The 24,680-nt window shown below is 46.7% G+C and overlaps 1 protein-coding gene across 1 annotated transcript in view; it reads left to right on the forward strand.

Annotated features, from left to right (window-relative positions):
• LOC147732612 (contactin-associated protein-like 5) overlaps positions 1-24,680 on the forward strand; it is a 1,641,055-nt gene that overhangs the window by 774,086 nt on the left and 842,289 nt on the right. The window contains exon 7 of the mRNA XM_086957122.1: positions 21,155-21,298. Coding sequence (XP_086813248.1) covers positions 21,155-21,298 — 144 coding nt within the window. The remainder of the gene's footprint in view (positions 1-21,154; positions 21,299-24,680) is intronic.

Consider the following 24,680-nt stretch of genomic DNA (forward strand, 5'->3'; position numbering starts at 1 on the left):
ATTCGCTGTGATGATATCTCTCTGAGTGACCACTTACCCTTTTGTCGTTCTACTCTTCTGACATCAAGTGAACACACTAATTCAGATAAAGACAACCATATAAATGGATACACCTTGCACTGGTCTATGGTAGATCCAGACACACTTACTGAGGCTGTGGTTTATAAATGCAATCCCGTCTTTGTGACATGTCTGAGTCAATCCGCTGCCCCAGACATTATTTTATCCTCCTTTAAGTTGATAACCGATGCAGTAAGAGAATCTTTGTTTAGACTGAAATGCAATAAGGGCCAATCACAAGGATGGTTCGACTCTGGATGTGCCCTAGCACATTCTAAGCTAAAAGATGCTTTACATGAGGCCAGAGAAATATGGGCATTGTGAGGCAGGCTAGAATAGACTATAAGCGAGCCATTAGAAACAGGAAACAGTATTCTGAAGAACATAGCCTGGGAGGCCCTACATAAAGCATCTATACAGAAATATGGCTCGGCGTTCTGGTAGGCAGTCAAAGCGCCTTTCTTGACCAACGAAGCGGGACAGTCAATTGAAATTGCCATTACAGAAGGACACTGGATTAAACATTTCTGTAAACTATATAATGGCGAGATTAATCTTGACACGATGGGTAGTAACGTTGAAGAGGAACACGCTTTGGTTCCTTTGTTCCCCCACTTAGATCTGCAGTTTACCTTGGATGAGGTGAACTGAGCACTCTATGCACTGCTCACTGCTGTACCCCTTTTTTTATCTACTTAGGTGGAATCCACTGTAGTTCCAATTTTTAAAAAGGGGGACCAGCAGGATCCTGGATGTTATAGACCTATCTCTTTATTGGATGCTATGACAAAAATTGTATGCTGCATATTATTAGAATGTCTCCTGGACTGGGCTGAGGATAATTTGATTCTGTCCGACCTACAATATGGTTTGCGTGCAGGTATGAGGACGGTATAGCAGAGCTTAAATCTCTCAATTCTAGTGGGGAAATACATTCGAGCGAAGCAGAAAAAGCTGTTCTTCAAGTTTGTGACCCTCACAACAGCCTTCGACTGGGTGATTCACAGTAAACTCTGGTCAACATTCGAAGCTATGGGGGTTGATGTTCAGATTATTTATTTTTTGAAGTGTTTTTATACTGATGCAAAGGCTCATGTAGGTTATGGCTTAAAGGGTGTGTGCTCGACCTTGTTTCCAATAAGGAAGGGGGGTCAGGTATGGATGCAGGGCCGTTTCTAGGTGTTGTGCCACCCTAGGCGAGAATTGAAAAATGCCGCCCCCTCCCTCTTTCTACCATCACTCTCTCCCCCGGCAAAGAAATGGTACCTGAAATTTTGCAGTAGTTTAGCACAATGTTTTTTTTCTTGCTTTCATTTTTTTATGAACATTTTATTTTGGAAGCAAAGAATCCTCAACCTTGCTTTCAAGCTTTCACCACCACCGCCATCTTATGATTTCAAATCAGTCTCAGTGGCGCCAAACTTACATTTACGTCAGTGCCGAATGGGAAAGTAGACAGTGAGTCTCAATGGAGGACCTTGAGTCCGGGTCCGTCCTCCTGCTGCCACCTGCGCTTCTTGAAATGTAAATGCACCGCTCCTGTTCCTGGCCTCGCTCGGTGTGCGGGGACGAGGTGATGGATCTCCGCCGTGGACGGTCAGTGCAGCAGGGCAAGTAGTCAGCTTGAAAGTTGCTGACACCGCCGTCTGTGGCTCATGGCTTCAATCTGGAATCGGATCCCACATGCACCATTCCGGCCCCAGACAGGGCCAGAGCAGCTGACCCACGAGCGAGTATCACTGAGACAGCGCCGGGGGCCAGTTGCAGTGAGAGTGGGTGCAGCAAGCTGCTGTGCTTACTGGGTGCAGCATCATTAATGGCACAGCGGCGGTCGTAATATCTCACACGACCAGGACCCAGAAAACCGGGCCTCAGCATCACCAGCCTGGCTCAGCTTCCCAGTGACGATCATAAATAATCAGCAAGAGCGGGGAGAGTAGGTAATCTATTATCTGTAATTATAAATCACGTCTTTTTTAAAACACTTTTCCGTAACTGCCACATATAAATTGCTGAAAGTACTATGTGACTAGGTAAGTGTAGCGTAGTATTGCGCGTACATTTCTAGTGCTTTGCGATATTTATTTCCTCCCTTATACTGTGCCTCAGCCCGAGCCCCCAGAAATTCTTGCTGTCTCCTGGTAACACTAGTACTCCTCACGAACACTGCTCTGAGTCTGGGAGAGGGTGAGCAGGTCCTGTTTAGGGCAGACACACCTACCTAGCATGGAACTACAAATCTAATGAAAGGATTTTTTTAACAGAAACAAACCAAGCATCGCTAATTCAGCGAAAAACTTCCCATTAATGCAAAAATACAAATATGCATTCCAGTGACCAGTTTTGCATTCGTGACTGGGGACACGAATGCACGTGAGAGAGTGTGCAGCCGACTGAGCAGACAGATACTTCTCAAGGACTTCTGCAGATCCATTATTTATTTTATTTTTTTCACCACCTAGGTGCAGCACTGTAGTGTTGTCACTATCTGAAACCTAGGCAGCTATGAGTGTGCCACTCGGCTGAGGCTCTAAACTGTCTGCGCAACACCAACATCAATCATGATGATGTCACACTCACAAGGCAGCAATTGCAAACAGCAGGTGCGTGCGCTTGAAGTTGCACTGTGTCAGTGCACTCGGACTTCCTTCCAGACTAGTGCCACACACAATAAAATGCCGCCCTCACCATTTTGCCGCCCTAGGCGGACGCCTAGTCCTGCCTAATGGCAGAAACGGCCCTGCATGGATGTGTCCTGGCCCCTTTTCTTTTTAATCTTTATATTAATGGTCTGGGGAGGCACCCCTGAAAGGTAACCAGGACTTTCCCCAAGTAGCTGGACATCCCATACCAGCACTTTTATATGCAGATGATGCGGCATTGATGTCCCGTACGCAAGTAGGCCTACAGAGGATTTTAGATTCTTTTTCTAGTTTTATGGAAGATCTTTGATTAAGAGTTAATAGCTCGAAGACTTTCATTATGCAGTGTGGTCATGGTATCAAGAAGTCTAAGGACATGTTTGTGGCAGGTCAGAAGATCAGGGTCACTTGTAGATTTTGGTATCTCGGAATTTTCTTTGACCAGAATAAAACCTGAGCACAGGAAGTCTCAGCAAAAAAAATTGAACTATTAAGATCAATAAACACCCTGACCAATTTTGAAAAAAAAACTATGTAGGAGACCACCAGTAGAACTGATTAAAATGTATAAAGAAAAGTGTGTCTCCACTGCGGTTTATTGGGCAGGGGTCTGGGAATTGCTGATCTGCTCCCAATTCAAAGGGCTAAAAATGCTTTTTTAAGATATATTAAAGCAAAGTGTGTCTCCACTGCGGTTTATGGGACAGGGGTCTGGGAATTGCTGATCTGCTCCCAATTCAAAAGGCGGAAAATGCTTTTTTAAGATATATTTTATCAGTCCCGAATAGCACATCATTGTTTATCTGTCACGCAGAGCTGGGCATTCCCTTTATTTCTGATCTAATAAAATTGGAGCCAGTTCTCTTATGGCACAGGCTCTGGACTAGAGAAGAAACAAAGTTAAATCAAGATATCCTGTCAGATACCTTGAAACTACAAGGGGCCCTAAAGATTCCTTGGGTGAGATACGTTAGGAAAATCTTTCAAGATCTAGGTCACTTAGAATATTTTACTAAACCAAGAATTATTGACATAACGAGGAAGGACCTAAAAAAGGAGGCTCTGAGGCTATTGGATACTATTTGAGTATCGTCTGAGATTACAAATCTGACCGTTATGTATAATCAGCTGATTTTAACTTCTTTTAATATTGAACCCTATGTAACTTTTGTACCAGGTGTCTTTGATAGATTTTTATTGACTAGATTCAGGCTGGAGTTTTTTCATAGATTAATTACCATTCCCAAAATGAACGATTGGGCACAAGATCTTGATACGGGTACTTGTGACAATCACTCTGCACAGTCCACGACACATGTTGTTCTTTTTTACAAATTTTATCTTGATGCGAGGAATGTTTGTTTATTACCGATCATGAAAGCACTTGGGCTCCGGCAATGCCGACCAGCTTTTCTTGCATTATAATTCTTGGACAACATGCATAATGTTTTTAGGATTATAACTTTTTTTAAATGAGTTTTAAATCAAAGGAAATGTATGACAATTTACATTTTATCTGTAATGTGAAATATTGCTATTTTCATAATCTGTATTACATCCCACTTTTCATGTATGACATTTTTTATATGTTTGATATTTTAACTTATGAATTCATTGTTGTCTTATTATTTGTGCTTTTATGATTGTTTTACATGGCACTCAAATAAAGTTTTCCTTGACCTGACTTGACTAGTGGAGTGTGGAAGACAAACCACTAAGGAAAAAATACAGGAACTCCGGAAACCATTGATTACATCACAAATGTATTGTTTTGGAGTTAACAATGAACCAAGTTCTTATCCAAACAATTTAACCACCAAACCTTCAAGTGCACCAACACCCAGCTGCCTCATCAAAAACCCCAGCCTGGACAGGAAGTTTACTTTTGAAACTTTGTATTAACACCGCAAACATTTGGTTTGAACTGATAAGGGAAACCGCAGCCACCAGACGACCTCAGCGCCTCCATAGGACCCATACTGAGACCTGCATTGCCAAATGAAAAGTTATGTATGCTTGAATTGTTGTATTTACTCTGTCTACTGTGTGTAATACCTTACTTATTCACTGCTGAGTAAAATGAAGTCTCTGCAAAAGTTACCACAGCACTTGTGTAGGGACCTCTCCCATGTCACCTACAATTATGCTAAGCAGAACACCAGCATCCCACATGCATTACATATCGCCCTTTTGCACAACACATGGTAGCAGCATATGACCACAGTGGGCTTTCAAACATCATCCAGATCATGGTACATCTGGAACTATCAAACTTATACCAGCACCCACTAAGGTAGATGACAACCTTGCTGGACCAGGCTCGCAAGACGAAATCTGCAACTATTTTGGATGGGTTCAGTACATAGACATTCCAGAAGTATTCAGACTGTTTACTGATAGACAAATGCCAGCAGGAGGGTTGACACCCTTCTTCACCCTGCAGACAAAATCCAATGCCAGCTTGTTACAGATAATCAGGTAGTTGATGCTCAAAATGTTGAATTTTCACCCTGAGTGGGCCAGAAACCGGTCCTTGGATGCTTGATTCCGGTCTAGGAAAGACATGGCTTTGTGGTTCGGGCTGGACTGTTCCCATGAGGCACAGGGTCAAGGCTGATTTGCATATGGCCATTGTCTGACCTAGGGTGTTGTGGAGTGCAATAAAACGATGGATTTAGGCCCAGATCTTTGTACTGGGGTGAATGTAAGACATTGTTCTGCATTCTGTCCATCAACTGTGTTTTTTGCAATTTTCACCCCGAGTGGTCTGGGTATGCTCAGACGTGAGTGCCAGGCTCTCCACATCACTGGAGTCAAGCTATCCAGGCTGAAGAAGGCTGATAGCCAGAAACCGGTCCTTGGATGCTTGATTCCGGTCTAGGAAAGACATGGCTTGGTAGTTCGAGCTTGACTGTTCCCATGAGGCACAGGGTCAAGGCTGATTTGCATATAGCCATTGTCTGACCTAGGGTGGTGTGGAATGCAATAAAACAATGGATTTAGGCCCAGATCTTTGTACTGGGGTGAATGTAAGACATTGTTCTGCATTCTGTCCATCAACTGTGGTTTTTGCAAAATGATGAACAGCACTGAGCTCAGCCCCAATTTGATCAAAGAAGAACTGTGAGCAATCCGCCTCATGGTAATGCAGAATGGATACGAATTGGGATTAATGTCCGCAATCGAGGATCCAGGAGTGATATGGATAAAGGGTCTTTAACACTTGCCATCCAAGCATTGCCCCACTTACAAAAAGTGTTACAGCAAACAAATGATGGACGGAATGCTGACAATGCAAACATTCTCCCAGAATCAAAAGATCTGGGTTAAATCCATTATTATTTTGCCCACTATGCCACCCCAGTTTGGACCCAGCCATATTCAAATCCGTCTTGATCCTGTGCCCCATGGGAACAGTCCAGATCGAACTGCCAGGCCAGGTCCTCCCTGGACCGGAAACAAGCATCCTGGAACCAGTTTCAGGGTATGTCACCCTTCTTCAGCCAGGCAAGCTTGAATCCAGTGGCACAGAGAGCAAGGGACCCATGTCTGGGCATACCCATCCCACTTAGGGTGAAAAGTGTGCAGTAAACAAATGATGGATGGTATGCTGACAATGAAAATATTCTCCCCCAGTCAAAAGATCTAGGTTAAATCCATTGTTCTTTTGCCTGCTACGCCACTCCGGTTTGGACCCAGCCATATGCAAATCCGTCTTGACCCTGTGCCCCATGGGAACAGTCCAGATCGCTACAAACACGTCCACGCGAGACAAGGGTCCAAGGGAATGTTTACCTACCCAAAAAAACTGATTCAATCCCCAATTCAACAGTCTACATACAAAGGAATCTGGTGGTCAATACAGATATGGAAGTGAAAAAAGGGAAAAAAGAGAGAAACTGTTCAAATCGAACACCTAGTTGAAGAGGCTAGTTTAAGTTATGAATAGAGATTTACAGCCCTTATTCGAAACATCTACCATCCACGTAAATAAGCATAGAGATCAATACGGAACAGACAGATCTCCATCAACTGCCCTCTGTGGCCAGTGTCATCATTTGGGCAAACTGTTTTTCTTACACACTCGAACCTCTTGATTTATAAGGCGAGTGATCTGATATAAAATCCGTATGAATCTCTATGACTGGTGTAAAAAAAAGTATATAATAATACTGGTGTCTGAAGATGTCTCTAAGTCACCCACATGTTCTACACCTCATCCACTGGCTCTATGATGAAGAGTGAAACAAAAGAAAGTGCAGTGCAAGTGATAGTGTGATTAAAAAGAATATGGGGGAGAACAATATTATTTATTCTTGATATCTCACCCAAACCGAATAAAATATTAGCAGATGCGGCGTGTAAACAAATCTGCTGCTGCTCTTACATAAAAAACGGTCAGATCGAACTGCCAGGCTAAATCCTCCCTGGACCGGAAACAAGCATCCTGGGACCGGTTTCAGGCTATGTCACCCTTTTTCAGCCAGGCTAGCTTGAATGCAGTGGCACAGTGAGCAAGGTACCTACGTCTGGGCATACCCATCCCCCTTAGGGTGAAAAGTTTTACAGTAAACACATGATGGACGTAATGCTGACAATGCAAACTTTAAAATGGAGTCTATTCAAAAGTTACCACAGCACTTGTACAGGGACCTCTCCCATGTCACCTACAATTACACTAAGCGGAACACCAGCCTCCCACATGCTTTACATAGAGCCATTTTGCACAACACATGGTACCAGCACATGACCACAAATAACCAGGTAGTAAATGCCCAAAATGATGAACAGCCCTGCACTCAGCCTCAATTTGATCAAAGAAGAACTGTGAGCAATCTGCCACATGGTAATGCAGCATGAATACGTATTGGGATTAATGACTGCGATTGAGGATCCAGGAATGATATGGATAGTGTAACATTGACACTTGCCATCCAAGCATTGCCCCACCTCCAAAAAGAAATGTGTGAGGAGGGAGGTTCCCCTGAGCAGGAGTGGTTTTGAAATTGGTTCCCCTGGCTCCCCCAGTGGGTCTAGGGATTATGAAAATCTCTGTTGCCATGTTTCATTGTGCTCCCATTTGTGTGTGGGTGTGTACAATTGGGGAATACCTGCTGTAAAAACACAGTCCTAAAACTTGGAAAAATGCAAGTAACTTGGAAGGTAATGGTTGTTGAAAACGAGCATAAAGAGCAACAGGTCCCAAATACAGTAACTGTCAAAAGGTATAAGTTAGATAGTCTACTTAAAAATGTATTAGAGGGTAGAATGTTAATGTAGAAAAAGTCGATGCTAATGTGAAAAACAATACATTTATTTATGATAGTGAATTTGAGTCTTTACAAATTTGCCCGTTGTGAACTCCAGATCAACAGTGACTCACAAATATATAGTCAGGCAAGCTCTGAGACCTAGACCCAAGGTCACTGATTGATAGGTCACAGGTGGAGTGGCATGTAGCCTCCAGGCAAACCACTGAACAGGCAGTCTTAGATCAATCCCACAAGTAGGCGCAGTGGCACTACAATGGTCAAGGGAGATTGTCCCAAAAAAAGTACACATGGCACAGGGGGTACAGATGCTCCAAAAAAACCACCATAAAGTCAGTTGCCACATGAGTTAGGAGCATAAAGCCAATCAGGACACAGCACACACAGTGATCATACTCTCCCTATGCCAGACATCTGGACACGTTACCTACTGTCCACCTTGTGTTCATGCCATTTCGAGGCCCATCACTATTTTACTTTAGACAATTAATGTATTACTCCAAAGACAGCAACTTACATTCCTCACCACATATGGATCACTCAAACCCTTTATGACCTACGATGAACTGTATAACAGAGGGCCACAGACCTATTCTAAATTAAGCCAGTCCTCAGACCCTGCACCTGTAACTTCAGTGCCAAGACGCCCCAGGGCATTTGTGCGCTCATAAAGGTTAGTTAACCCCTTCGATGCGGATGACAAAGCCAGCTCGTCATGGGCGTTACCTGCGCTGCGCGCATGACGAGCTGGCTTTGTCACGAAAGCCGCGATTTTCAAATTTCAGTGCGCAGCGGGAAAACCCGCTAGCGCGCATGCGGTTAATGAACAAAACAAGATCAGATCGACAAAAAACCAATAGGTAGAACCAGAGTTATGAATTTTTAAAGAATAAACTGAAATGTATTTTTTTAAAACAGAATGCACTAACCAAGGCTATCTGGTTGCACTAAACCAGGAAAACTCCAAAAAGTTCTGACCACGGGTCGAATACAGGGATACAGGGACCAGCCTTGGCCCAATGCAAAGTACTTTAGTAGTGTCATCGAAAGAGCCAAGATGCGGGAAGGAAAGAGGCAATGCATCGTCGTTGGAACACAGGATGAAGCCAAGTGTCGGCGCCGAACCAGACAAAATTGAAGATGCGTCAGAACTTCATGCGATGTGCCGTGCAGTTGGTGATGTCTGTGATCTTCATAGCAGCGGTGATGTATAATTATCGATGGAGATTCCCCAGTTCTAAGTGGTGCAACGGGTCGATCCATGGATTCTTACTGGAGCCACACTGTAAACCCACTTCCAAGGGTGCATGAATATATTTTCACCACTTGGCAGGGTAAGACTGTCAGAAGGCAAGCTCCAGGTGTGGTAACAGATGAGTTGGAAGTCTTTGATGTCCCTGAGACTTCAAAACAGGGGGCAAGCCAGGAAGCCCTTGGAGTCACTTTGGTTCTAGGTTGAGGAAATGAAGGTCCAGTTCTTTTCACTCCCAAGCAAGGAGGGCAGCAGGTCAGCAGAGCAGGAGCCCAGCAGAGTAGCAACTCTGCTGTGTGGCAGTCCATTAAGGAGGCACAGCAGTCCGGATTCACCATCAGTTGAGATTTTAAATTGTGATTCCGCAGACACCAAACTTTGGGGTTCAATCTCTACCAATTTAGAAATTACACTTATAAAATGTAATAAGGTAATCCCAATGTTATATTATGAGAGAGATAGGCCTTGCTGTAGTGAAAAATGAATTTAAGAGTTTTTCACTACTAGGACATGTGAAACATAAAGGTACATGTCCTACTTTTTAAATACACTCCACCCTGCACATGGACTTTTTCAGGGCCTAGTTAGGTGTCGCTTATATGTATTTAAAAAGGTTTGTGCCTGGCAGGAGCGTTAACATGCCAGGTCGACCTGGCAGTTTAAAACTGCACGAAGGTTTTGAAATGGCAGGCCTGAGACATGTTTAAAGTCCTACTCTAATGGGTGGCAAAATCAGTGCTGCAGGTCCACTAGAAGCATTTAGTTCACAGTGCCTGGGCAGATCTAGTGCACTTTACTAGGTACCTATAAGTCAATTAAATATGCCATTTGCTGATAAGCAAATGCTACCATGTTTTCAGCAGAGAGCACATGCATTTTAGCTCTGCTTAGCAGTGATAAAGTGCCCATAGCCCTATAACCAACCAAAACGATTTCTGCTAAAAGGGGAGGAGTAAGACAATAGGTTTGGGGGTGGCCGTGCAGAAAGGTCAATTTCCAACAACCCTGAAATGTTCAGATACACAGAGTTAACTTTTCCATACAGTGTAGTCTCCCTTTTTATTTTCTGGTTCACATTGGCATTCAGGTTGGCCTAATTGGTTCTTTATTCAACCGAAATATTTTTGGGTAACCATATATGTATATCCTTACTAAATCCATAGGACATTACCTTAGTCTTCACCATTTTTTTTTAACCCAGTATCTTTTTATAATTTTAAATCTGCTTATTGAATATAATGCGAGCTCAAAAAATCAAACGAGTAGGAGAGATACAGCAAAGAAGTTAAAGCCAATGTCCATCACAGGTGGCAGTATATAGCACTGCGATTCTGCCTTACATAAACAATACACTGTAAATGAAATCTAAAGGTGAGAAAAGCCTGAAGACAGGAGGAGAGATATGTGGTGCAGTCCCATCAGGGAATTTAATAGAGTATTGCCTCTGCTGAAGAGGCCCACTGTAAGTGCGCTTAAGCTTAGATATACATGTGGTTCTGTCACAATTGAAAAGATTGAGTAATCACTGTTCAGTTAAGTATATCAAATACGGTATACCTGTAATTCCTAATATCCAGCCTGGAGAGAATAAAGGAGTACATCTCAAACTTCCAACACATAAAGGGGAAACAACACCCCACAAAGGAAAAAAAGGGGTAAGGGAAGGGATAGTATCCCTGGAGTACCCAGAGTGGAGGAGCCGGGGCCTCTTAGAGGGGGAGATAAAAGACTCTTCTACTGTTCCGATGAGGCTGGGGATACCGTCTGGAATAAGTTTGAAGGGGGTTCTCAAATAATTGTAGGGCTCGTAAATGAGGGGGGACCAGTCGAGAGTGTTCCATCTTGGAGAAATATTGAATTAATGGTTGCCAGGTGCGAGTAAATTTGACAACGGTATGGTTCATGTGTGCGGAAAGTAGTTCAAGGACTAAAACATGCCACAGGTGAAGAAACCAAGCCCCTATATGGGGAGGATTAGGTTTCTTCCAGAGTAAGGGTATGGACTATTGCGCTTCTCCCCACATTTGTAATATCAAGCGCCAGTCTGAATGTGTCATGGCAGTCAGAGTTAAGGGTCTTATGCCTAACAAAAATAGAGAAGCCCACTGTGTCCATAATGTGACTAAGAATCTCTTTCCAGAATATCGTTAGACTACGGCTAGACCACCAAATATGGATACAATTCCCCCTAGCACCCTGACATCTCCAACAGGTTGGGGGAAATTGTGGTACCATCTGTTGTATACGAACAGAAGTAAAGTACCTTTGCGTCATAAGCTTGTATGCAGATTCCCTCTGGGAGTTGCTGTGATATATTGTCGGGATGTCTCCTCATGACTGCTCCCAGCTTGCTGGAGAGACTTCCTCTGCCTGGTCCGTCCCCCATTGTATTTGATATGTATGTGGTGAAGGCCGCTCTGAATGTTGTAGTACTGAGTAAGTGCGAGAAATTAAACTCCTTGAGCCCTCAAATATACGGACGAGGGACTCAAAGGCAGTACGTTGTCTGGTTGCTCCTTGTGGATAAGCTGGAGAGAGTAGCCAATGACACTTTTGATAATATTGCAATCGAGACCCCTCCGAAAGGTGATAGCTTGTTTGCACTCCTCAAAGGTGAAAAATATATTGCCCTGAAATAAGTCTGGAATTGTGCCACACTTTCGATCAGTCCATGCACTAAAGGATCGCGTTTGAAGCACTAGGGGGAAGAGAAGACTACGAGCTTTCTTGGACTACCCATTTTGAGAGATAGGGAAGGTGACAGCCCCAGTAGTATTCCAGGAGATTAGTGCTCACTTGCCCACCTCGATCCCGAAGCAACATCAATATTTTATTGGAAAAACGTGGACAGGACTTTCCCCAAATGAACTTGGTAAAGTCTCGTTGGAGAGACAGGATGTCATTTTGCTTGTATTGAAGTGGGAAGGAATTGAAATAAATATATTGTCTTCGGGAGGAGCGACATTTTGAAAGCTTTGATACGTCCTAACCATGCAAAAGGTAGGCCCCGCCATCGGCTCAACTCTTCCCGGATGGCTGCTCTACAAAGAGGCCAATTAGCTGAAGTCCAAGATATAAGCGAGGGGGTCAAATCTAATCCCAAGTATCTTATCGACTTGTCCGACCACTGTAAAGGGATCAGAGTTTGCAAGTCCTGTAACTCAGAGACCGGAAGAGTAAGATTGAGGGCATAATATTGAGCTAAATTGATCCGGAACCCGAAAGCTCTCTCAAAAGACCATGAGAGCATAGCAAGCACTTGGAGAGAAGAGGACGGGGTGGATAGTGATAAGAGTAGGTCGTTCACAAAAAGGAAGATTTTATGGTCGTAGTCTCCCATAGGAATGCCCAAAATAGCAGGCTCATGCAGGATCGCATTTGCCAGAGGCTCCGCCACTAGTGCAAATAAAAGAGAGTACAGCTGGCCTCCCTGCCTAGTCCTGCAGTAGATCGGGAAAGGGGCAGAGAGTTTTCCATTAACGCGAATGCCTGTAGTAGGTTGCGTGTAGGAAGCCATCAGTCTGTCATGATAGGCCCTATCCCCACTTTGCGAAGGACCTCCCCGAGAAAGCACCAATCCACCCGATCAAAGGCCTTCTCATCGTCCAAAGACACCAAGCAAGCCGGTGTGTTTCTTAACTGGCTCTTTTTAAATAAGGCGACCTATCCGACAAATGTTATCAGCCCCTTGCCGGTTATGAATGGATCCCACATGATCTTCATCTATTAGACCTGGGAGCTGAGGCTCTAAGCGGTTCGCGAGGATCTTGGCAAAAAACTTTACATCTGTATTTGAAAGGGGAATAGGTTGATAGGAGGTAGGCAAAGAGGGTTTTTTCCCAGCTATAGGATGAGCACTATTTCCGCTTCCGACATAGTTGGAGTAAGACCTGTGGTATCTGTAAAGCTGTTAAAAAGCTGGAGAAGGAGGTCCTGAAGCTGCGGATAAAAAGCACAATAAAAGGCCACCGGAAGGCCATCAGGGCCGGGTGTCTTAAACATTAGAAGCTGCTTGAGGGCTTTCTCTATTTCTTCGTGTGAGATGGGTTCTTCAATCAATTTCATATGGTGGGGAATGATAGGTTCCCAAGGGCAAGAAAGTCTCTGATGGCCTCAGAGGAGATGGGGTCATTTGCGTAAAGTTCTCTATAAAAATTTGAGAGGGTTGAGCCCTTTTTGGGTTCCGATATGGCCCATATGTCATCTGGGTGCCTAAGTCTGGGGATATGTGCTCTCGTGTTTTGGGCTCAGAGACGTCTCCCCCTGCAAAGAATTTTTGTTTAAGGGCTAGTAAAAGCAGTTCTGCCTTATTAGTGCAGTGTAAGCGTAATTTGCCCCGTAGCTTGGCCAATCGCTGTTTAATTATGGAGAGATGGATGTTGATGGTCTTAACGTGCTAATGTTTTGATATCAGCTGAGAGGGAGGACTCTAACAGGCGAGCTTCACAAGTCCTGGCATTTGCAATAGATGATATAACCCCCCAGACAGTTGTCTTAAAGGCAACCCAGCTGACAGCCTCCGGAGTGCCAGTGACATTATTTGAGATAACAAAGGCCTCTATGTCTTTTCGAATATCTGTCATATCAATGGGAACACACAGGACCTGGGGAGGTAGCTTTTATCGGTGCTGAGCGCTGGTGCGGGGGATTGGAAGGCTGTAAAGGTACCACGATATGGGCAAATTCAGAGAGAGAAATGTTCGATATCTCAGCGCTCAACAAGTGAGCAAACTAGTGGAAGAGAAAGGAAATATTAATCAATGTGTGAGTATAAGCGATGCACATGGGAATACAATGAGAAGCCCCTAGAGTCAGGGTGCAAGTATCTCCAGGCATCAACTAATCCTAAATCAGTGGTAATGTTTTCAAGAGCTGCAGACATGGCGCCAGTGCTTTGATGGGCCTGTGCACTATGATCCCATTCCGGGTCCCTCACCAGGTTAAAATCCCCCCGATGATAGTCGCCGTCATGGCCGGTTTTACGAGATCACTTAGATGTAAGCGTAGAACTGCATCTTGATTTTGAATAGGAGCGTGGATATTTACATGAGTCGGGGGTCATGTATCCCAATGCATTTGTATTTTTAAAAACCTCCTGTCCTTATCTTATGTTTAACTTACTTTTATTGTATTTAAAAAAAAGTGCAACAGGCCAGTAGGTGCCTTACGTTCATCGGATTGCAATCTGGCTATTGAACTGTATTTCCGGCATAAAGAGGTAACAAATGAGAAATATAGGAAAGAAAACCCTCCTCCCATCCCTCCCCACTTTCCCCCCTCTCGACCAATGGAATCTAGATATGATAGGTGGCAGGCGCGTGTCGGGAGTGTAATAGTGGCGTGGGTTTTTAGGTGTTGGCATCAGACGGTGGCCGTGGCAGGTCGGTGAGTCATAGGAGTCTGAGGTGTTTTGTCCTGTCCTTATCTTTCGCAGCCTTAGGGGACATCCCTCTTACTTTGTTTTTCGAAGTCTTCCTGTTTGAGTTGTAGGCTAATGTTTTGGTCCTCAAGTTCCACCATCCTTCGCCACAAGCTGTCACGGTCCTCAGACCTGGCATCCATGGTGCATTCAAGGTCATCCACCTGTCCACCGATCTCCGTGACCTCTCTCCTTATGTCTTGAAGCCGAGTTTTGAAGTGGTGTCCTAGAGAGACGATTTCATCCTCAATCTCTTGGAGAAATGAGGTCATGAAGGCCTGTGTGAATGGTGTATCGCAATGGGGCTTTTCTGGTGCAGAGTCCATAGAGGCAGATACAGCCTGTGATTGTAAATTGGGTTCGGACCACAGAGAAGTTACTGGGTTGTCCCTGGACACTGAAGGGTCAGAGTCCTTGCTGGCCTTGTTTTTCGGAAGCATGATTAGAGCAGGAATCCTCCCAGGGCTTGAGAATGCCTCAGCTAATAGTTCAATAACAGTGAATATAGGACGTGATACAATGTCCAAATTCCGCCAAGAATAACAAGCAGCAGGAAGGGGTTTGAGTGTCCCCACTAGATCAGCTACCAGTGATCAGAGCTGGCACATGGGTAATCACACTGTCCCTGGAGGTGTTAACTGTGCCACAGTACTAAGAGATTCCCCCACTCCTGCAGATGATCACAAGGGGATACAGTTATCTCGCAAAGTCCAAGCATCTTCCCGCAGCTTTCTGAGTACCTCTATGACCGTAGAGGCATATGTCGGGCTTACTATTTGCCTTCAGAGCCCCTCTCGCCTCTCCCTCAGTCACCACTGACCTGGTTCTGCTGAAGGATAGGCATGCAAAGTGGCATCCGGCCATCAGTTACAGCAGCCACAGATCCGCTCTAATGCGCAATGCTGAATATGCATGTCAGTGTGATGAAGAGTCCCTCACAGGAACCAAGACCACGATGGAGTCCGGACACCGATCGCCTCCTATACCCATGACACTGGATCTCACCACGGTAAGCTTGGTGTTAAGGCTTTGCAGACCATCTCATCGGGTATCAGTGGAGTTGCTTAACGGTCTGCAGGGTAGGCCCCGGTCTCTCACTCACCAAGCGGGCCCACAACTTTAGCCTGTTCGTGGTGTCAAGCCCCAGCGGATGGGGTATAGAGATGGCCTCCAGCTCAATCCACCACCTAAAGGACCGCCACTCCAGGAGAGCAAATACGGTGTTCTGTCGAAGGATGCGGCATGCTCGTCAATCCAAAGCCACACCAAGGGGAAATCCGCAGGACGCAGTCCGCAGTCCGCAGTGACTCCCCTCCGCTCAGCAATAGTAGGCCCAGGCGAGAGCTCAGATCCACTGCATCAGGGATCCAGAATCCGGCCTGCCCCTCCGCTGGCATAAGTCCACCAATGTAGGGGGAGGCCTCGCTGAGGTCATCGGGTCCACAGGCTCCGCTTCCGTTTTCGGGGTGGTCAAAGGCCCCCCACCTGTACTATCCCAACTCCAGGGACACTCTGATATAGTCGTCTCACCCCCCAGTGCAGCGTTGGCAGGTCGCAGGGTACCCCAACAGGCTGCTCGTCTACCAAGATGGCGGCGGTTCTTGCAGCAACTGTCCCAGATCGCGAATCGCAGGTCCCACATTAGCAGCGGGATCACCTCTCCACACTCAAGGGCACCTCCGGTCGCTCCCCTGCTGGGCGGTATGTCCGGCAGTCTGCAGCAACTGCTTTGGCCAGGGCTGGTAGCTTTAGGAGGACGCGATTGAGCGGAGACTCAGCAGGACACAACTCACTCCATTCGTGTCTTGGCCACGCCCCGCAAATGTATTTTTTAAATAATTTGTCACATTGAAAACTCAAATATGGGTTTGAAGTCCAACTGGAGTAACTTTTAAAAGGATCAGATCATTGGTACAAATATAGTGTTTTATTCTGGTGTTTCCAAGTGTAGCCACAAACCTGACTGTGTAAACCTTTAATATATTATGAAAATAACTGGGGTGCATGAATGCTTCCTGGGTTTGTTCCATCTCTTGGTTCTACTTCAGGAAGTAATCGATAACTTGATACTTACTCATGAATGTGATGAAGCTCTATTGAAAGAGGTGTAGGGTATGTCCAGGCCCCAAGCACACAGTTTAGCCCAGAGTTGTGTTTGATCAATGTTGTACTTTGTATAAGAAGACACTTGTAGTCAGGTTGTAGGTTTCTTGAAGTCTTCTTTAATAATCCATGTCTAGCAACATCAAACAGGGATCATGCATGTACAACTGTAATCCAGCTCTAGTAACTCCTATGCCGGCCCCACCAGGAGCAGCCTGCCTAGCTGCTCAGCCCATCTCCAACTGTCACACACCCATACACACAGGCACCCAGGCATTCCATTCATCACAGGCACACCAAAATTCCGTCACCATCTCTTGCTCTGGCTGAGCAGCTAGGAAGACCTAGGCTGATTCACATAGTAATGTAAATCTTAGGATACAACAATCAACTCTGTCAAACTGTGAACTGTCATCTTAGCAGCATAGATGCACATTGGGGCTTCATTTTATTTCAACCTCCTCGGCCAACATGTCTATGCCCAATGTTAAATATATAATGAGTTTAACCTTATCTAAAATTGTTGTCTTCGGAAAGGAGCTTTTTTCATTTGTTTTATAATATTTGAAATATTCAAGAGGTTAAAGTACATTTTCCAGTGATTTGGGGGCAAATTAAAAAGAACTTTCAAACAGGGCAGCAAGCCACCTTTATATGGAGCATTCCTGTTCTCTGTCTGCGTTTGTGCACAATGTGCTGTCTAGGGCCAATGTGGCCACCCTTGCATATTGGTGCAAGGGTTCCTTCATAGGAGACAGGATTGTTTTTGTGCAGGAAAGGGAACCTTTCTTCACAAAAATAATCCTCAGAGGCATTTTCCTCTTTCTAAGTGTGCGGTAGAATGCGGAACACTTAGATGAAAGAACAATGATAAATAAATATATTTCTCCTTGTTGCGCCTCTGGTGGGGAGGCGTATAAGTCTGCTGCATTCCCAGGTCTACCAATCTTGGTAAATCTGGAAATTCATCAGAATACATGGGTGTATGAATGGGAACACCCAAGCTCCACCCATGTAAGGACCTCACCACACAGTGTAATGTGAGGCAGCAATTTGCACTACCTTGCATTGCATTAAATTTACCAAGCCACGCAGGGAGGCCTTGCGGCGCTTGATAAATTTCCTTATATGTTTTGTGCCGCCCTGTGTTTCCCTGCATGGGACATTGTGACACAAAACCTATTATAAATATTCCCCTCGGTCTATTGATCCTTACATACGTCCTTGCCCCAATCTGTTATGTCGTCACACGTTCCTCCCATCCCTTACTGAGTACCTCTGTAAAAGTTGTAATTGGAGTCCATCTCACACCTGCCATTCACCCCCTGGTCAAGAATGGAGAATGTTCCTCCTTAACTGTAGGTCCTTATGCAAACATTATACCGAACTGCACTTACTGATTGAAGAGCTCAAACCTGAGGCTCTCTTCCTAACTGAAACGTGGCTTCACACAGATAACGATCCGACTACTGTATGGGCCACCCCACAAGGATACACGCTTAAAAGACTGGATCGCCAGACCGGGAGAGGTGGTGGATTGGCCATCATTTATCGAGACAGATATAAATGCCGTATTACCCCCACCACCTCACCAACTTGTGAGAGCTTCCATTTTTCACTAGAATTCTCCCCCACTACCACCTTTTCTGGCATCCTAGCCTATCGCCCACCTGGCGCGCTTAACAATTTCATTACAAAAATAACAGACCTTGCTGCATGTCTCGTGTTGTCCTCGCCCAATTTCACTCTGTTGGGGGATCTTAACTTACATCTAGATGATCCTCACGACACTACAGCTAATAATCTTCGCTCCAACTTACAAGCCTTGGATCTACATCAAAAGGGCTTTCACGCAACTCATAATAGGGGTCATCTTCTTGACCACATCTATAGCAATATAGACGCCCTTGTGGTGGATCCCCCTACACCACTACCCTGGACCGACCACTTTTTGATACCTTTCACGTGGCGCACAAACCCCCCTCCCTCGACTCTCCATCCTGCCAGACATCGAGGTAGGAAGTGGTCCTCAATCCCCCTCCCTGCATAGGAAGACGCCCTTGCTAGAGACCCACCTAGGAAGGTAACGAATCCCAACACAGCCACCAACAATTTCGATGGCTGGATCTCTAGCACACTCGATCTGGTCCTCCCCATACAATCCAGTAACCCCATAAAAAGACCCAAAGCAGCCCCATGGTACACACCTGCCCTTAAGACCATGAAATTAGCTTGCCGGAAAATCGAGAGAGCCTGGAGACAGGACTACTCCCAACTCAGGAAAACTGAATACAGAGCTGCCATTAAGCTCTACAAACTGGAGATAAAGGTGGCACAAGCTTCTTTTTACGGTGGCAAAATTAACGCAGCCGCTAATGCCCCAAGGGAAATTTTTAAAATTGTCAAATCCCTTATTTCACCCCCTGCTTAGTGTCCCTCCGCCGAGGGCGCCCAAAATCGTTGTAACGATTTGGCCGTTTTCTTTTCCCAAAAAATCGAGGCCATATACTCCTCTTTTAGGGACGCTAACAATGATACGGAACCCCTCGTATCTACAACTTCCGATTCCTCTGTCCTTTGTACGCTTGATACAATCCCACTTTTGGACATTCCTGCCTTGGATAAACTCATCCCCAAAATTACCTCTGGTTCCCCCAACGATCCAGCACCCCCTCAGACCCTCACTAAGGTCACGGACATTATTCGCCCGGTCATATTGGACGTTCTCAACACATCCATCACCTCTAAATCCGTACCACCTCCATGGAAGTGCGCGATGGTGAGGGCTCTGTTGAAGAAGCCCAACCTCGACCAGAACAACTTGGCGAACTACCGTCCCATCTCCTTACTACCCTGGCTGATCAAACTGCTTGAGAGGCACGTAAATAACACCTTGATGAACTATTTGGAGTCTAATAGTCTTCTGCAGGCCTCTCAGACAGGGTTCCGTCCTCTGCATGGGACTGAAACCGCTCTCTTAGCGGTGACGGAAGAGGCAAGAGCTGTGTTGGACCGGGGCGGAAAAGTCGCCATCATCCTTTTAGATCTCAGCGCCGCGTTCGACACGGTGAACCATGTCACGCTATTACAACGACTGGCGGACATGGGCGTGTTGGGCGCGGCCCTGGAATGGCTGACATCCTTCCTGGCTGACCGTTTCTTCCAGGTCTTTGAGGGCGAGGCGGTGTCTCCTAAACACCCACTCAGGTGTGGGGTCCCTCAGGGCTCCTCCCTGAGCCCTACCCTGTTTAATGCCTACATGGAACCCCTAGACAGGATAGTCCATCCCTTCGGTGTGCGTATCGTCACCTACGCGGACGATACCCAACTGGTGGTCTCTCTAGACCACTCTGAGGGATCGTCCCACACCTTAGGCCCCTGTCTGGAGGCTGTTGCCAGATGGATGCAATCTTCCTGCCTAAAACTTAATGGGGAGAAGACAGATGTCATCCTATTGGGCAATCCTTCTCCCTCTGTTCTTGCATCCATCTGGCCACCATGTTTGGGCCTGCCCCCCGTCCCCAAGTCCCAAATAAAAAGCCTCGGGATCTGGTTCGATAAAGCTTTGGACTTTTCAGTCCAAGCCACAAAGACCGCCGCTACCTGCTTTGGGCTTATGAGGATGTTGCGGAAGGTGCTCCCTCTGCTCCCATTCCAGGCAAGGAGGATCCTAGTCCAGGCCCTCATACTCTCCCGCCTGGATTACGGGAATGCCCTCTACATGGGAGCTCCGACCTTTGCCACCCAGAAGCTCCAAGTCACACAAAATAGTGCAGCCCGCCTACTCTATAACCTCCCTCGCTGGCAGTCAGCGAGGAATGCCCTAAGGGAGCTTCACTGGCTCCCTATAGTGGCAAGAGTACAATTTAAGGCTATGTGTATCCTACACAAAGCCTTTCATCGCACAGGTCCCGCCATTCTGCATCCCTTGGCTACTCCCTACGTCCCGTCCCGTTCCCTCCGTTCCTGCACCCTCCGGCTGGCCACTTCCACCAGGGTCAGGAAAGCTCGATGGGGAGGCCGCTCTTTTTCCCATACAGCGGCCAAACTCTGGAACACCCTCCCTCTATCCCTTCGAGGCAACAGTAACCACCTGTCCTTCAGGAAAGCCTTGAAAACACACTTGTATGTCAAATTCTGCTGACCTGCCCTGAGCCTGCGTTAAGCAAATTCAGTCACAAGCGCTACGAGGCCTCCGGGTAGTTTAGCGCTATACAAGTGCAATTTTCATTCATTCAATTAAAATTAGTTAGTCAAACATTCACATTTCCTGAGTTTTGTAAGCGGAGTTTCTTCACAGTCGTGTTTTTGTATGTACTTATATTTAAAATATTAAACCTGGTATTAATGTACTCCAAAGGTTATAATTGAAGTTTTAATTGAGCATTGACCTTTTTCTTTCTCAAAGCTCAGTTTTGGAGGTATTCCACTCCAAGGAAAACCAGGAACCGTACAGAAGAACAATTTTCATGGCTGCATGGAAAACCTTTATTATAATGGAATCAATATAATTGATCTGGCAAAGAGACGTAAGCTGCAGATCTACACAGAGGTAAGACCAAAACCAGTCTACTTTTATTGGTCCTGCTTTCCATCACAAACATGCAAAGCTAATTCTTTACTTACTGTAGGGGGTTGAGTTACTGATTGAGGGAGTGAAACCCTACTCAAGCCCAAACTGCAATTCTGGACAGTGTGAAACAAGGGCACACCCCTAATTAACCTGTGCTCAACCCTCTGACCGCCTGGACCTCGTCCCGAACGGTTGCTCCCCCACGCTGCCTGGCTCCTGCCTGCAATCCTTTTCCCAGTGCCTACAGCTGAAGCGTTTTCAAGCAGCCCTCGTGTGCGGTATCGTAGCTCTTGGCTCAGTGCATTGTGAATTGTAGTGGCGCTTATATTAGCAATCAGCCTCCGTGTGCATCTTCATAGCGCTTGTGCTCTGTACATTGTGAATTGTAGTGGCGCTTATATTAGCACTCAGCCTTCGTGTGTATTTCATAGCGCTAGGGTCTGGCTCATTTGGGGAGCGCTTGAACAGAACTGCATTTGGTAGCGCTTTTTACCTATTCCTAACAGTATTAAGTCCTTAGCGCTTTACCTGCTTTCAGTGCATTCCTTCATAGCTGGCATTGCACTGTGCTGGTTTCGATTCCTACCCCTCCCACCATTTTGTTGTTGTGCTTTCCCCTGCCCCGCCTCCCCGCTACCGCCTCCCAGCTGACCCGCCCACGCTCCGCCCCCTCCTCTCTCCATTAAATGCCTGATGCCCCCACGCGCAGCGTCCACGCGCTTCGGCCACGCCGAAGGTGCGCCAAAGGTAAGCCCGTCTACGCCCGTCCGCGCCTGGACCGCGCCCAGCGCCAGACCCCCTGCCCCTCGCGCTGCCCAGCCCCCCCGCGTTACCTACGATGCCGCCACCCTCCTAGCCCTTAACCCCGGTCGCGCCCCCAACTGCGTCCAAGCCGCTCCTGGACGTACCCATGGACCGTTCTCCTGCTTCTCCTGCAAATTTAGCGGCACCGACAACATCCCCGCTACGACCACACCACAGATTCCCGACCCCAACCACCTAGAATGCATCCTTCTCAACACCCGCTCGGTCCACAGACACGCCATTGACCTTTGGAACCTACTAGACACCATCTCTCCTGACGTCGCCTTCCTAACGGAAACATGGATGAACGCTTCCTCCGCCCCTGACATCGCCATCGCTATCCCTGATGACTATAAGATCACACGCAAGGACCGCACCGACCATACAGGAGGTGGAATCGCTATCGTCCATAAGAAAACAATCCGCATCTCAACCAGCTCTGATGCCAACCTCGCCAACTCCGAACACCTTCACTTCCAGATCCACATCGACCCCAAGACCACACTCAGAGGCACCCTCCTCTACAGACCACCAGGACCCCGCGCAAAATTCAGTGAAGACATCACGGACTTCATCACCCCACACGCGCTCCCCTCCAAAGACTACATCCTTCTGGGAGACCTCAACTTCCACCTTGAAAAGATCAACGACCGCAACACCGCCACCCTCTTAGACAACCTCGCCAACCTCGGACTTAAACAACTGGTCACTTCCCCCACCCACATCGCAGGTCACACTCTCGACCCCATCTTCACCTCCAGCAACCATGTCTCCTTCAGCCACACTACAGATCTCCTCTAGACTGACCACAGCTGCGTTCACTTCACCTACAACAAGCCGAAACCCATCATCCACCTCCAACCAACTCTACAAAGAAACTGGAACAAAATCACCACAGAGCAGATCTCCACATCACTCCTTCAAACCTCCCCAGCCCTCTCTTCTAACGCCAACGAAGCCGCCTCCAACCTCACCCTTTGGTTATCCAACACCGCCGACACCTTAGCACCACTGAAAAAACGTCAACACAAACTTGGCATCAAGAAGGCCTCATGGTTCAACGACGACCTCAAGAAATCCAAGAAACTGTGCCGCTCCCTTGAAAAGGCCTGGAAAAAAGACCCATCCACCAGCAACAAGGACGCCTTCAAAAGCGCCATCCGTACTCACCACCAACTGATCCGAAAAGCCAAGAAAACAGCATTCAAAGATCGACTTGACAACAACGCCCACAACAGCAAGGAACTTTTCAACATCGTCAAGGAATTTTCCAACCCCTCGGCCAACTCCAACGACATCACCCCCTCTCAAACCCTCTGCGATTCCCTAGCCTCTTTTTTCCACAACAAGATTGCTGACATCCACAACAGCTTTGACAACCAACCCGGAGACCAACCCACCCTACCATCAACTGACCATCTTCCCCCGTTAACACCCTTAACGCCTGGAACCCAATCTCCACTGAGGACACCATCCGCCTGATGAATTCCATCCACTCTGGATCCCCCACAGACCCATGCCCCCACCACATCTTCAACAAAGCTGACTCTGTCATAGCTCCGCACCTCCGAGACGTCATCAACTGCTCCTTCAACTCCGCTACCTTCCCAGAAGATTGGAAACACGCTGAACTCACCGCCCTTCTGAAAAAACCAACAGCAGACCCCACCGAACTCAAAAACTACCGCCCCATCTCGCTTCTTCCATTCCCGGCCAAAGTCATCGAGAAAGCGGTCAACAACCAGCTCGCCGCCTTCCTCGAAGCCAACAAATCACTTGACCCCTCACAATCCGGCTTCCGAGCCAAACACAGCACTGAGACCGCCCTCATCGCAGCAACAGACGACATTCGAACTCTACTGGACAATGGAAACACAGTCGCCCTCATCCTCCTCGACCTCTCTGCAGCCTTCGACACAGTCTGCCACAGCACCCTTTTACAACGCCTCAGAAACATCGGAATCCAAGGAAAGGCACTGGAATGGATCACCTCGTTCCTCACCGGAAGAACCCAGAGAGTCCGCCTCCCACCATTCAAGTCCGAGGCCTCTGAAATCATCTGCGGCGTACCACAAGGATCCTCACTCAGTCCCACCCTCTTCAACGTATACATGAGCCCCCTCGCGGCCATCGCCCGCCAACACAACCTCAACATCATCTCTTACGCGGATGACACTCAACTGATCCTATCTCTCACCAAGGACCCCAGCACCGCTAAAACTAACCTACACGAAGGAATGAAAGAAGTCGCCGAATGGATGAAACAAAGCCGTCTGAAACTGAACTCAGACAAAACAGAAGTCCTCATCTTAGGTAAATCCCCCTCTGCATGGGACGACTCCTGGTGGCCGGAAGCCCTCGGAAATGCACCCATCCCGACAGACCACGCACGGAACCTTGGCGTCATCCTGGATTCTTCACTCTCAATGAACAGACAAGTCAGCGCCGTATCCTCTTCCTGCTTTAACATTCTTCGCATGCTCAGAAAAACATTTCGCTGGATCCCCTCCGAAACAAGGAAAACAGTCACCCACGCTCTAGTCACGAGCCGACTGGA

The sequence above is a fragment of the Lissotriton vulgaris genome, chromosome 2_1 (genome assembly GCF_964263255.1).
Source record: "Lissotriton vulgaris chromosome 2_1, aLisVul1.2, whole genome shotgun sequence".
NCBI classification, from domain to species: domain Eukaryota; kingdom Metazoa; phylum Chordata; class Amphibia; order Caudata; family Salamandridae; genus Lissotriton; species Lissotriton vulgaris.